General features: G+C 33.3%; 1 protein-coding gene across 1 annotated transcript in view; it reads right to left on the bottom strand.

Moving 5' to 3' along the window:
• Positions 1-7,080: 7,080 nt before the first annotated feature.
• LOC126746343 (kinesin-like protein KIF23) overlaps positions 7,081-13,244 on the bottom strand; it is a 79,254-nt gene continuing 73,090 nt past the window's right edge. The window contains exon 8 of the mRNA XM_050454564.1: positions 7,081-7,678. Within this exon, the coding sequence (XP_050310521.1) occupies positions 7,392-7,678 (287 nt within the window). The 3' untranslated portion in view covers positions 7,081-7,391. The remainder of the gene's footprint in view (positions 7,679-13,244) is intronic.

The raw sequence follows: 13,244 nt of genomic DNA, 5'->3' as shown, positions 1-13,244 counted from the left end.
ATCAGTGGTTTCGTCGATAATAATTGAATAAAAATTTTCATTTAAATGAGCAACAACTTGTCTTTTAGCGTACGGACCAATGCATTCACTAACTAATTTGGTAGTTTTAGTTCTGCTGCAAGAAATTCCAACGGCAATTTCCGAATCTGGATACTGACAAATAGATTTTATTAACCTGGGTAAATGTTCCATGGTTTTAAATAAAAAATCATGTTCGGCTGTAAAAGCTGCTAGTTTCAGTTCTCCTTCTTTAATTAGTTTGTCATTCTTGCACAGAGTTTTTTTTAAAGCAACGTCTATACTAGGTTGTTCAGTTGTTACCTCCATTTTCATATTTTTCATACGTAGGTAATTTTTATTATGTCTCTTCAAATGGGAACAATTTCCTTTTATTTGCTTATTGCAAATTTTGCAATAAGGATAATTACTATTGGGACATTTTATACACCATTTAACTTCTGACTCCCAACTAGAACAATATTTTTGCACATACCTAGGCTTCTTTCGGCGTTTTTCTGTCAATTGTTCATATGATGAAGAGTAATCGTCACTTGATGTTTTGTTACCCTGGTCTTCCTTATCTGTCAAAGTTGATGGATGATTCTGCTGATCATCGTCAGAAGATTTTTTTAACCTCTTGAAAAACCTGAGAATCAAAGAAATATTAGATTCTAGAAACAAAACAGCTATATGACAATTTAAAATCACCTTAAGCATACTATATTTGTTATAAATGAAAAGACATTACAGAGTAGTGTAATATGCTAAATAAATTTATTTTTATGATTATAAATCAAAATATTTAAAAACGAGTACTTACTTATCCATGTTTCTTGTTGGCTAAAATATTCTTCTTGTTTTAAAACAAAAGTACACACGCATAACCAGCGGGAATAAGTGGCAACAATTGTCGAATATAAGCCAGGCGAAAAATAAATAACAAAACCTAAATCGATAAAAAAGAAGAACGGGGAATCCCAGACATCAGCGAGTCCACGTTATTGGCAGAGTAGAGTTGAGGAACAACGCGCGATGCGCGGGAACAGCGTATAGCAGGCGAGAGATGGGCGACTGAACATCGACCGATGTCACCAATGTGTATGACCAAAGATTATAAGACTTATTAGGGGTATTATAACTTTTGGTATGCCTTTCGCCCTTGGTCCCATTTAAAATTAAAAAATGTACTAGAATTAGGTCTATATATGATAAAATGTGCTTTTGTACTTTGTTGTCGAAAATGTATTAGAAATAGTACAAATGTACTCAAACGGCAACCCTGGTCGTCCGTATGCTTTTACATTGGGTGCTGGACCGCTAAATATATTGTACCATGCGTTGGCTCCCGTGGTGTCGACGGTATGACTGGTTGATTGGAACGGCTTATTTTTTGGGGTTTTTCTTAAATAACAGCGCGTTGCGGAAAAACGGTAACATTTGAAGAAAAACGGTTTTTAGTGGATTATAGCCAGATAGTATCCGGTGATTTCAGAAAAAAAATGGTTTTCGTAGGTGTCATAGGTATGCCGGTATAAAGCGTCAAAGTTAAAAACAGGTGTAGAGCAAAAACTGCTCTACCTATAAGACTGTACACTATGTCGAAAAATTGCTTTTAAAAAGTTCTTAAAACGCTGAAAGTTTGAAATCTCTAGGTGCCGCCATTAAAGAGTTATTAAGAAAAATAGAAAAAATCGGTCAAAAAAAGGCTCAAAGAGGGATTCATATTTGTTAACACAGCTCACAGCCTTCACTTTTTTTTTTCGTAAAAAAAAAATTTACGTTTGAGCTCGTTTATCTCGGAAGCAGTTGCTTTTTGAAAAAAATTGTTTTAACAAAAAAGATAGCTACATTCACGTAGAAAAGGGCTGTTTTATTCGCATCATCATGAAGGTCACCGTTAAGGCCCCACAAATGTTTAAGTCCGCGAGGTACCGCGCAAAAAGTTCAAATTTCATTCACAGAAAAATCCTACTTCCAATGGGTTTTTTTTAAAAAGCGCCCTTTCTGCACTGCTTCCCATGAAGGGCTTTGACGTCAGTGAGTTTCAGAAAATTTGGCTCAGTCACTTTTCCACAAACCGCTGCAGCGGCTGTTTTCGCAAAAAAAGCGGTTTTTTGAAAAAAAAATCTACACCATCACGTAGCCTCAACCTTCCCACATATAACGGTGAAGGCCGGGAAAAAAAATTCGCCATAGAAGCAAAGTTATTAACATTTATGTGACGCGAGTCCTAAAATCTGTCAATTCTTCACGAGCACATATAAGAGCTTCGCTCTTAACAAGTGTAACCAAAAATGAACGAAAACTAGTTTCCAAAAGTTGCCACATCGGCGCTGTTAGTCAGAATAGTGTACCTTACTCTGATTAGCGGGACTTATCTTTTGATAATGTTAATGGGATTTTCGGCATCTTCAAGTATGGACATGCCATTCTTCGTAAAGTTGCCTTCGTGTCTGGTAAGTATTTTATACTCTTATCAGGATCCATTACTTTACGATTCATCCTGACATCTTTTGTAGGAAAGTGCAATTCGCATACATGTTTAAAAAAACGTAATATATGCGAAACAGTTTTTGATATATTATAAAATTTGAAATATCTATGAAGAATTTTAAAAAAAAAATCTTATTCCTATTGAAAATGAATTTAAAACGATTATTTATCAAAAATTCTCTTTTGAAAACGTCAATCTGACGCGAGTGAACATAAAAACAACGCGCAGACATTTAGATGTTTATTATTTGCATAAAAAAAACTTTTATGACAATCCTTTGGGATTTACAGCTGTTTATATTTTTTAACATCTACAATTCAATAATTTTTTACGAGAAAACTTTCGTTTGCAGAGGTTTGCAACCATCTCAAATCAGTTTATATGTTTGTTTATATTAAAGAAAAGTTTTGCCAAATTTCTTTGGCAGTTTTGAGAGTTATAGCCGTTTATAGATATAACTTTCAATAATTTAGTATGAGCGTTGATTGAATATTTGGGAAGATACGTAACCTTATGGGCTAAAGCGTGACCGCAAATAGGCGTGAAAAATAGATGGCGATTCTCTCCAGTATGCGCGAAAATAATTTCGTCCGTCGCTTTTCATTAGTAATCGGCCGATCATCCCTGAGTCGTGTGGGAGAGTTTTTGCACAGGTTCGTGTTTGCCGTATTGCAATTTGGTAGTTAAAAAATTTTCTTGGATATCATAATCACAAATAGATAGATATATGTAAATGTGTTTAGTTTGTGAGACAATGGCTCCTTTAGGCAAAATTAATCAGTGTGCGTATAATGTAAGAAAATGTAAAAACAAATTTCTCAGTTTTTTCAAATGTCCGATTTTAAAACCAGTGTTGCTTAACCAGTGGATAGAAAATATAGGCATTGCGGAAACATAAATGTTATGGATGAAAATTTATTAAAAAACAAAGTGGTTTGCGAGAAACATTTTGACAAAATATATATTGCAGTAAGTAATAAGCGAAAGAGACTTAAAATCAGCTGTACCAATTTCATGGAAAGGTATTACTTTTGATATTTTATTTTGCAGCATAGTCCAAAAAATGGTAAGTGTTTGGTAAATTTTTCCAAATTTCCTTTTGTTTGCAATAAAATCTAAATAAGAAATGAATTACTTGAATTTTAAGGAGATATATTTTCTTTAAAAATTGGTAAAATTGGTAACACTTGATCTATTCTGGTCTTCGAATAGACCAAGCATATGCCAACGAGTAAGCATATGTGAGAATGATCAACCATAAACCATATGTTTCTAAATAAAGGAAGTTAAAATTTTCTTTTAAACTTCTTAGTGTTTTTAAAGAATTTGAATATTCTTTAGCAATTGTCCAAAAATAATTCTACACCTGTTATTTTTAGTGATATAGAACAAATTTAACTTTAACTGGCTGGTTTTAATATAATGATACAACTTAAAAAACTTTTTTTCCATTTAAGAAATTTATTCCTAGTTAAAATATAAAATTAAACGTCCTCCTGTATATCTAAATTCACGTGTTTTTTTTAGGAAGTTTTTTTTTTGAGAAGTTATTAAGGATGGTTCGTTTTGAAATGAAAGCACTGTATAGTTAACTTTTTTGAATGACCCCTTAATGTTTTAGAAGATGGATAAATTGTTTTATATTTCAGATAAACAATTAAAAACTTATTCTCGTAAGAGGATTCATGAAGATGACATTGTCGGTGACCAACATGAAAAAGTAAAACTTGTACGTCACCTTCCCAGTCCTCAAAGCACACAGACAGTTCCAAAGTTCACTGTAGATTATCCAGATACCCCATCTTCCACAAAATCTAATATTAAAAAAAAATCAAGAGTTTTAAGTGTTAAGTTAACTTCATTAAAAAAAACCTTTAATGCGCAAAAAAAAAAGTATTTACGCCTTAAAAAGAAAGCAAATCTAGTGTATAAAAACTTTTTGGCAAATTTACTTAAAGGAAAAAGTACAGCTGTAAAAACACTAATTAACATGCAGTTATCTCCAACGAGGAATAAAGTTTGGACGACCAATGAGCGACATTTGGCCCTTTCTCTTTATTATAAGTTGCCTGGATGTTACAAGTTTTTAAGAGAAAAATTGTTTTTTTTTTTGCCATCGGTTCGTACGATTCAGTCATGGCTTCGAGTTATAAATTTAAAAACTGGTCTGGAAAATGTTTTGACAAAAAAATTGAAAATAAAGGTCGAAACCATATCTAGAAGAGAACGAGCATGTGTAGTCCTTTTTGATGAAATTCATTTAGAGCCTAAGTTACAATATAATAAATATTATGATTTTATTGAAGGATACGAGGATTTGGGATTTCTTGGGCGAAAAAACGAGGTTGCCAATTCCGCGTTAGTTTTTTTTTGTTAGAGGCGTGTTTGAGAATTGGAAAGTTCCGCTTTGCTACTTTACTTCAAATAGGCCAATAAAACAGAATATGCTGGCACAAATAATACCATATGTTATTCGGGATATACAAAATGTACAACTTTTCCCAGTCGCTCTAGTTTGTGATCAGGGCACCAACAATAGGAGTGCGTTTAAAATTTTAGGCGCAACAGAAAGAAATCCCATTATTACCATTAACAATTCTAATGTGTTTACCTTATTTGATGTTCCTCACTTACTAAAAAGCTTAAGAAATAATTTTATGAATCCAAAGTTAGAATTTCGAATAAATGGTATTTCTGTATCTTGGCAAGACGTTGTTAAAACGGACTTATTAGATAAAGAAAGCAAAACCACAAGAGCATTACCAAAAATTACAGATATCCACATAAATCCAAATACTTGGCAAAAAATGAGGGTTAAACTGGCTGCCCAGGTTTTCTCAAATTCATTTGCAGCTGCAATAAAAACATTATTCTACTTGCATGCAATTGACAGTGATACTGCCGAAAATACTGCAAACTTTTTAAACAACATTAACACCATATTTGACTCTCTCAATAGTAGAACTTTATTTGATTCAAATCCTGATAGACGACCCATATCTGCTCAACACCCCACGTCGGTAAATAATTTAAAATTTGGTCTGAAATATTTTAGCTCAATTGAAGTATATGAAAATAATAAGATTTTGGTAAGTAATTTATTATTTGTTAATAAAATATAAGTTGTAAGAGATAGCACCTTCCAATACATTACTTGACCACCACATTTATCTAGTTATTTATGCGAGATCACAGCGCATTTAAATATCGGCAACAACAAAATAAATAAAAGCGCTGCTATCATCATCGCCCTTGTCTTAAAAAAATAACAAAACGGCCGGGCGCCCAAAGATTCCCGCGTCGTTAAACTGCAAATGGTCAATATAGCGCCGACAAAGAAAAAGGTCATCGAGTAGGATCAAGATAAGTCATCAAGACAAGTGTCATCGTATAGGCGAGAAAAAGTGGTCACAATAATTTATTCATTGAATAAATACTTTTGTCATATATTTTGAAATAACGCCAGAAAAAAAAAAGGTTTTGCCAAATTTCAGTTTTTTGCAAAATTTAGGAAGTATTTAGATTTTATTATAAAAGGACACTATATTGCTCAACTTTCCTCTAATTATACCACCTCTATTGACGTCCTGTATAACCGTGATGCGGGGTCTTTAAACAAAATGTTTTTTTTTTTTGTTACTAGGTATCTTTTTATAGTTTTAAGTATAGTTGTAACAATTGGTAATTGAGAATTTTCCTGTGTCGCCTAAAACTTAAAATGTGGCCTATTTTCTATTTCAATTAACATCCTCACTCACAACCCCTTACTTTACAGATCTCACTACGCTGCACAATTTTTCAGATATTGAATCACATGACAAAATGGGTTACTTTTTACAAAAAATTATTGATCAAAAAGTTATATTACCATAGGTATTAAGTCTTATGAATTATTTCAATTATTCTTTATAATATTTACGTGAAACCTACTTATATCTTAAAATTTGTTCCACATATTTTTTGTATATTAGTTTTTAGTTAATTAAGTGCAACGGGCTTTTTATTTAAAAACTTGACCCTCTTGAACACAAAATGGAGGAAACATAATGTTTGTTGGAATTATAACTTGTATTAAACTTTGTTGGTAATTTTGTAAAAATAGATTTTTATATATATTTTTGTATTAATTTTTGTCTCAAAAACAAATTTTGGTAAGTAATTATTTGTTTATAAAATTTAACTTTTAAGAAAGTTCAATATGCCTCCACCCTTAAGTATATCACTTATCACTTGACCACCACATAAATGACACCGTGTTGTATGTTCAAAAAAAATAATAAAAACGTAGTTGGCAGCATCATCCCATATCTTAAAAAAATATCCAACACGGCCGCGTAACCGGAGATTCCAGCGTCGTTGAAAACTTAACTCAAAGAAGCCAAAAGCCAAGTCCACGCAGCTAAAATAAATCGTTCCTAGATTTGACACTTCGCGGCAGCACCACACGGTGCACGAAACTGAACGGCAATCCGATAGTCGACCGGGTACACTTTTAAACACAGGATTGCGTATCTTCCCAAATATTCAATCAACGGTATGAGGCTTTTAATATGAGGATGTAGTGAGAGAATAAAAACTTCAGTCTGTAGTTTAAAGTTTTTTTTATTAAATAATATAAAATACATACATTAAAAGGCTTAGAAGCTATATAAGTTTTAAGGTTAATGATCTGTGGAAATTGTAAAAGCAGATCTACAGAATATTGTTAAGTACATGAAATTTACATTACTGGCATAAAATAAAATAAATAAATAAAACTGCTCACAACGAGTTTTAATACCAACAAAAAAGCAAATGGTAAAATTGACTACCAGTCAATAGACAAATCTAACAGACTTCTAAACAGTTGACTTTTTTGCTATATCTTGTTTTTAAGGGCTTAATAAGTTAAAGACCTTTAAGAACTCTTAGTAGGAGATTCTTGCTTTAGACGCTCCACATCATTAAAAATAACTTGAGCTCCTCCACCACAAGTTGGTACGATATCGGCTTTGTATAATTTTGTCTCCAATTCTCCTTCAGTGTCGGGTTCTTGGGCCACAAGGCAATATTTACTTTGCTTTGGATTTGTTATATCGCTAGCTTTGTCCAATTTCGAGACCGATTTCCGTTTTTTCATTGTAGGTTGCATGACTGTACCCAAAGGGCATGGTTTGATGACGTTATGTTCAAGCCACACCTCGCCTGTAATATATAAAAAATAAAATCAGTCAATGATTCTATCTATATATGTGATTTTATTCGAATTTACGGAGGAAAATATTGTTTTTCATAGAAAAAGAAAACAGATTTACAATTAGTAAAAATAAGTCTTACAAGATTTGTAGTCTGCCATTTGTAGCCTGTAATTGAAAACTCTATATCATTGCTCAACTAGGGGCTAGACTCTAATTCTGGTAAGACTCACTTAATTTTTAGTAATTGTAGATTTTTTTACATTTCTTCTCAACCATGTAATTTCGGATTTTTAGTGTTTATTATGAATTTATTTTAATAATTGAAAAAAAAATGCAAATTAAATGTAACAGAATTGTTTACGCTTTTTATGCTTTTTTTAAATGTTTAAGATTATTTAGTGCTTTTTTACAAAAAAATTATTAGGTTTACTAATATCATACAGGGTGTTTCAGAACTATGGGATCAAACTTCTGGGGGTTGTTCAGTGCAACAGAAGAATCCATTTGAGTATACGAACCCATGTCTGGAAATGCGTCACTACGCCACTACGGCCCTAAGACGCGTTAAAATTTATAAAAAACATTAATTACCTAAATAGGATCTGCTGCATTTATTTTTAACCTTTTGTACATGATACCATAACAACAATTGTTTAAAATCAACGCTTATCAATGTTAATTCTCAATGTCATGTTTAAAAATTTTATAGCTTACAATTTTTAAACATTTATTGCTAATGGAAAACTTTAGCCATCAAGAATTGGCGGATATGCATTTGGCATACGGAGCAACAAACTGCAATGCACGAGCAGCATCGCGGTTGTATCATGAACGTTATCCCGAACGACAGCATCCTGGATACAAAAAGTTTATTGCGGTTCATCGGCGGCTCGCTGAGACAGGCATGTTTAAGACCAAGATGCATGATACTGGTGTTGCTGTAAACAAGTGAACCGTAAGAACGGTCAAATTTGAAGAAGAGGTGCTTCAGCGAGTTGCCAATGAACCATCAAATAGCACACGTGACGTCGCTAAGAATATGAATACGAGTAACGCTTCTGTCTGGCGGGTACTACACGAGCAACAACTCCATCCTTACCACTTCCAGAAAGTTCAAGGTGTGACTGCAGCCGATTATCATCCTAGAGTTCAATTTTGTCGATGGCTTCTGGATCACATCATTGCACAACCAAATTTTTTACGATATGTTTTGTGGACCGATGAAGCCTCTTTCACAAGAGACGGTATTTTTAATAGTAGGAATAGCCAAGTTTGGGACGAAGAAAATCCTTATGCAATTTTTTCAAGAAAACATCAGAATCGTTGGTCTGTCAACGCATGGGCAGGCATTGTTGATGATTATTTAATTGGGCCATACCTTCTACCGGAACGGTTACCAGGACCTATTTATCTGCGTTTCTTGGAGGAAGTTCTCCCAGAACTCCTTGAAAATGTTCCACTAAACGTTAGACAGCAAATGTGGTTTCAGCATGATGGAGCTCCGGCTCACTTTGCTGTACAAGTACGCGAGTATTTGGCTCAACGGTTTGGGCACCGTTGGATTGCCAGAGGTGGAGCAGTTTCTTGGCCTCCTAGGTCACCCGATTTAACGTCGCTCGATTTTTTGTTGTGGGGACATGTAAAGTCTTTAATCTATTAAACTCCAGTAGAATCAGAGACTTAATTGGACGAATAACAGCAGCATTTGAAATCATTCAAAACGAGGATCACATTTTTAGACGTAAGACACGTTAACATTAATTTTTTATCTAAACTTTTATTTAACATAACGATGAGGTTAAACCAATAACAATTATTATTATTAATTATTAAAAAAATAATTTTATCATACTTAGAATTTAATTAAACCAATAGCAGTATCTGAAATATTTTCAATTTTTTTTCCCATCAAGCCTATCTGGTTCATTTCAACCATTAAACCTATTGTTAATAAATTCAAGTCCAAAGACATTGCAATAAATAATTGTAAATGTTTAACTCAGAAGATCGAAAATAGATCCGAAAAAGAGAGAACAGAACTCTTAATATTTTACTAAGTGTGGAAAAATAAAATAAAATAAAATACAATAACTTTTTTAAAAATAATAGAGAATTACATAACAACATTCCCAACCCCCCATTAACAGCTAAACAATATCCTAACCGATCATAAAATTCATTTCTAACGTTACTAAGTTGATATTGGGATATTTTATTACATTCTAACGAAATAGCGTTTTGTAACTGGTTAGATTCTCAAATTTTACACTTTTATAAATGACACTTTTTAAATGACCCCACAAAAAGAAGTCATTCGGTGAAAGATGACCTGGCTGGCCAAAGTATCCGGTACCGTGGACCAATAATATTGCCGTTAAAAGCATTTTCCAAGCACTCTCTAACCATACGGGTATTATTACATCCATTTGGTACTAGATCGTTTGATCTCCCTAAACAACTTCTTCCAAGGCGGGTCCAATTTGATTTTGAAATAAGTCCAAATAGGTTTCAGCTGTTAGGTTATAGCCCATAAAAAAAGGGGTCCAATGATATGGTGTCCGATAATACCCACAAATACATTTGTTTTTTGGGGATATTGTATTCGAGTATGAACAAAGCGATGTTTATTTTCTTGGCTCCAATAACGGCAATTCTGAACATTTGGTTCATTGTTAAGGGTAAATGTACATTCATCGGTAAAACAAATATTTCTTAAAATCCTATCATTATTTGAGCCGCTCAGAGGAAAAGTGGTATATGTCAGTATTTTTTAATTTTTGAGTTATACCATTAATTATGTTTCTACTGGTCTAATATATTCAGTCGAAAACTGGTATAAGTCAAAATTTTAACTTAGCTAAGATAAGAGCTTCCTAACTTTATTCCTCTCAACATAATGGAGTCGTTCGCTGAAATAGTGGTATAAGTCAAGGCACCACGCTGTTCCGATGTCGCACCAGGTCCTATTAAACTCGCTTTTTCTTGTTTAGTCAGGTTTTTTTTTAGAAGAAAGCAAGAAAATCCAAGTTTCAGGTGTACGAAATGCAACAAAATATTTTTTTTTCGACTAAGAATTTGGAACAGTCAGTCATGAAAAGAAAAACAAACAATAATAAAGTGCCTTTCAAGTGGTTGCAAGTCCAGTGGCTACAGTTTGACAGCATTCCTTACGAACTCTTGTATAAGGAAACATTGAATAATGACGTGGAGTTTAGTAGTTTGGATCTAAAAAACAGCCAAGGGAAGACCCCGTACTTCCTTTTCTTCTGCAAGCTTACAACCACTGTATGACAGTGGCGGCTGGTGACTTTAGGAAGAGGTGAAGCGCAAAACCCAAAATATACCATAAGCAGCAAAAACAAAATTTTATTATGCAAATTGGGTCATATAACGGCAACATTTTATTAAATAAAATCCCGAACGCGATGGAATTTACTTCCGATAAACAAGAACTAAGTCAATAGAATAAGAACCTTGCTGGCAGCGGCATGCATACGCCGCGTCGTTCTGTAAATTACCCCGCGTGTTTGTCCGTCCGTTGCCATAGCAACCGTCGTAAGCGCGGGGAGAGGTGTTGCATCGGATTATTGTTTCTGTTAATTGTGCTGCATTGACACATGCGGTGGCGGTCGCCGCTGCTCTTATAAGAATATGTTTAGCGCGCTCGGGTTTCTGAATACTTTTACAAATATATTCTTTATAGGATTACACTAATTTTGATAAATCAGATAAAATAAAGAATTAATTTGTTATAAAATATAAAACAAACTAAATTGTAAACGTAAAGATGTCGATTTTAGAAACTCTTAAATTTTTTAAAATTTGTGGTGAAGCGGCGCTTCACCCGCGTCCCCTGACGAGCCGCTACTGCTGTATGATACTCCTAGATCAGTTACTGTAGCTAAGAAAAAAGATATGATAGAACTTCTTCAGTGGATTCCCCCGATTCAGCATCAGTTCTTGCTGGACTTACTGACAAAAGAAGATGCTGTTGACAGTGGTCCATTGTCCGATTCTAATGAAGATTAATTTGTTTAATAACTTGTTCTTCCTCTCCTTACTGTAAGTTTAGTATGTAAGATAAGTAGTAGTAATGTTTTGCTCTTCAAGCTCTATATTTTTTGAACACTTTTATAAGTAATAGATATCATAGTAAACATACTACAGCTATTATTTTTTGAAAAAAACTTACTGGAAGAATGACATTGGGCGACAAAAATGTAATTAATGGGCGCAATCAGTAAAAATATTTACAATATGAAATTTTAGTACAGGGTTATTATAAATATGTACAAAAAAGTAAAGAATATGTTACTGTGATTTTTTAATTCATCCAGGTGCAAAATATTAATTTTCTAAATTTCTACTTTAAGAGAGTTAGACCACTTTTCCGCTGAATGGCTCATTTGCTCTTTCCATCATTTCAAAACAAAATGCCATTCTTCGCTCTTCATCTCCTTCTGCAGCTCTTGATGTTTTTCAAATTTATACGAATAATATTTGTGTTTTTTTAAAGTGCGCAATACCGTTGTATGATGTTTATTTACCTTTTGCCCAAGAACCCTCGTACTAACCATCTTGTTTTCCTCCACACTCAGTAGAATATTAAGATCTCTGTTCTCTCTTTCCTCGGCTCTATTTTCGATATCCTGAGTTGAACATTTACAATTATTTATTACGGTACCTTTCGACTCGAACTTATTGACAATACATTTAATAGTTGAAATGGACGGAATGGGCTTGGTGGGGAAATAAACTGAAAACATTCAGATACTGCTCTAAAACTGTTTCCTGCATAATGCCACTTAATTATGGCTATTTTCTGTCGATTTAACAATTCATGCTTGTTTTCAAATATCGACTGTCACTGATTTATTGACACTTTTCCTCACGTCAGTGACAATATTCATTTTACTGGTTCCCGTTTGGTTTTACCTGAACCGAAAATTTGCTAATTTGGCAATTACATTTAATTGAATAATTCAAGATTCGCTTATTAAAATTTTATGAAACTTTGAACACGGGTTTGCCAGATTATATCTCTTCAAAAAGTTATCTTACATTTTTTCTATAAAATGTACAGGGAAGCCAATAATTGACACCCTTAAAATTTACATGGGTTTTCCTATGTTCCGCTCGGCGACGCACCACCCGGTATATGTGATTTATTATTCGAAATTATGGATGGAAATATTGTTTTTCATTGAAAAAACGGATTCACAATTAGTAAAAGTTAAGCCAGTCTGACCGGATTTGTAGTGTATAGACTGTAATTGAAAACTATTGTTGCTCAACTAGGGGCTAATTCTGGTAAGACTCACTTAATTTTTAGTAATTGTAAATTTATTTAGATTTCTTCTCAACCATGTAACTTCGGTTTTTTAAGCATAGTGTTTATTATGAATTTATTTTAATAATTGGAAAAAAAATGCAAAAATAAATGTAACAGAATTTTTTTACGCTTTTTATGCTTTTTTTAAATATTTATGATCATTTAGTGCTTTTTTTCACTCGTGTTACGGAACATTGTAAAGAGATTGAAAATGTAATCTTTACCCTTATAAAAAAACAAA

Source organism: Anthonomus grandis, chromosome 17, assembly GCF_022605725.1.
Source record: "Anthonomus grandis grandis chromosome 17, icAntGran1.3, whole genome shotgun sequence".
Classification (NCBI taxonomy): Eukaryota; Metazoa; Arthropoda; class Insecta; order Coleoptera; family Curculionidae; genus Anthonomus; species Anthonomus grandis.
This window is presented reverse-complemented; position numbering and strand designations above follow the sequence as displayed.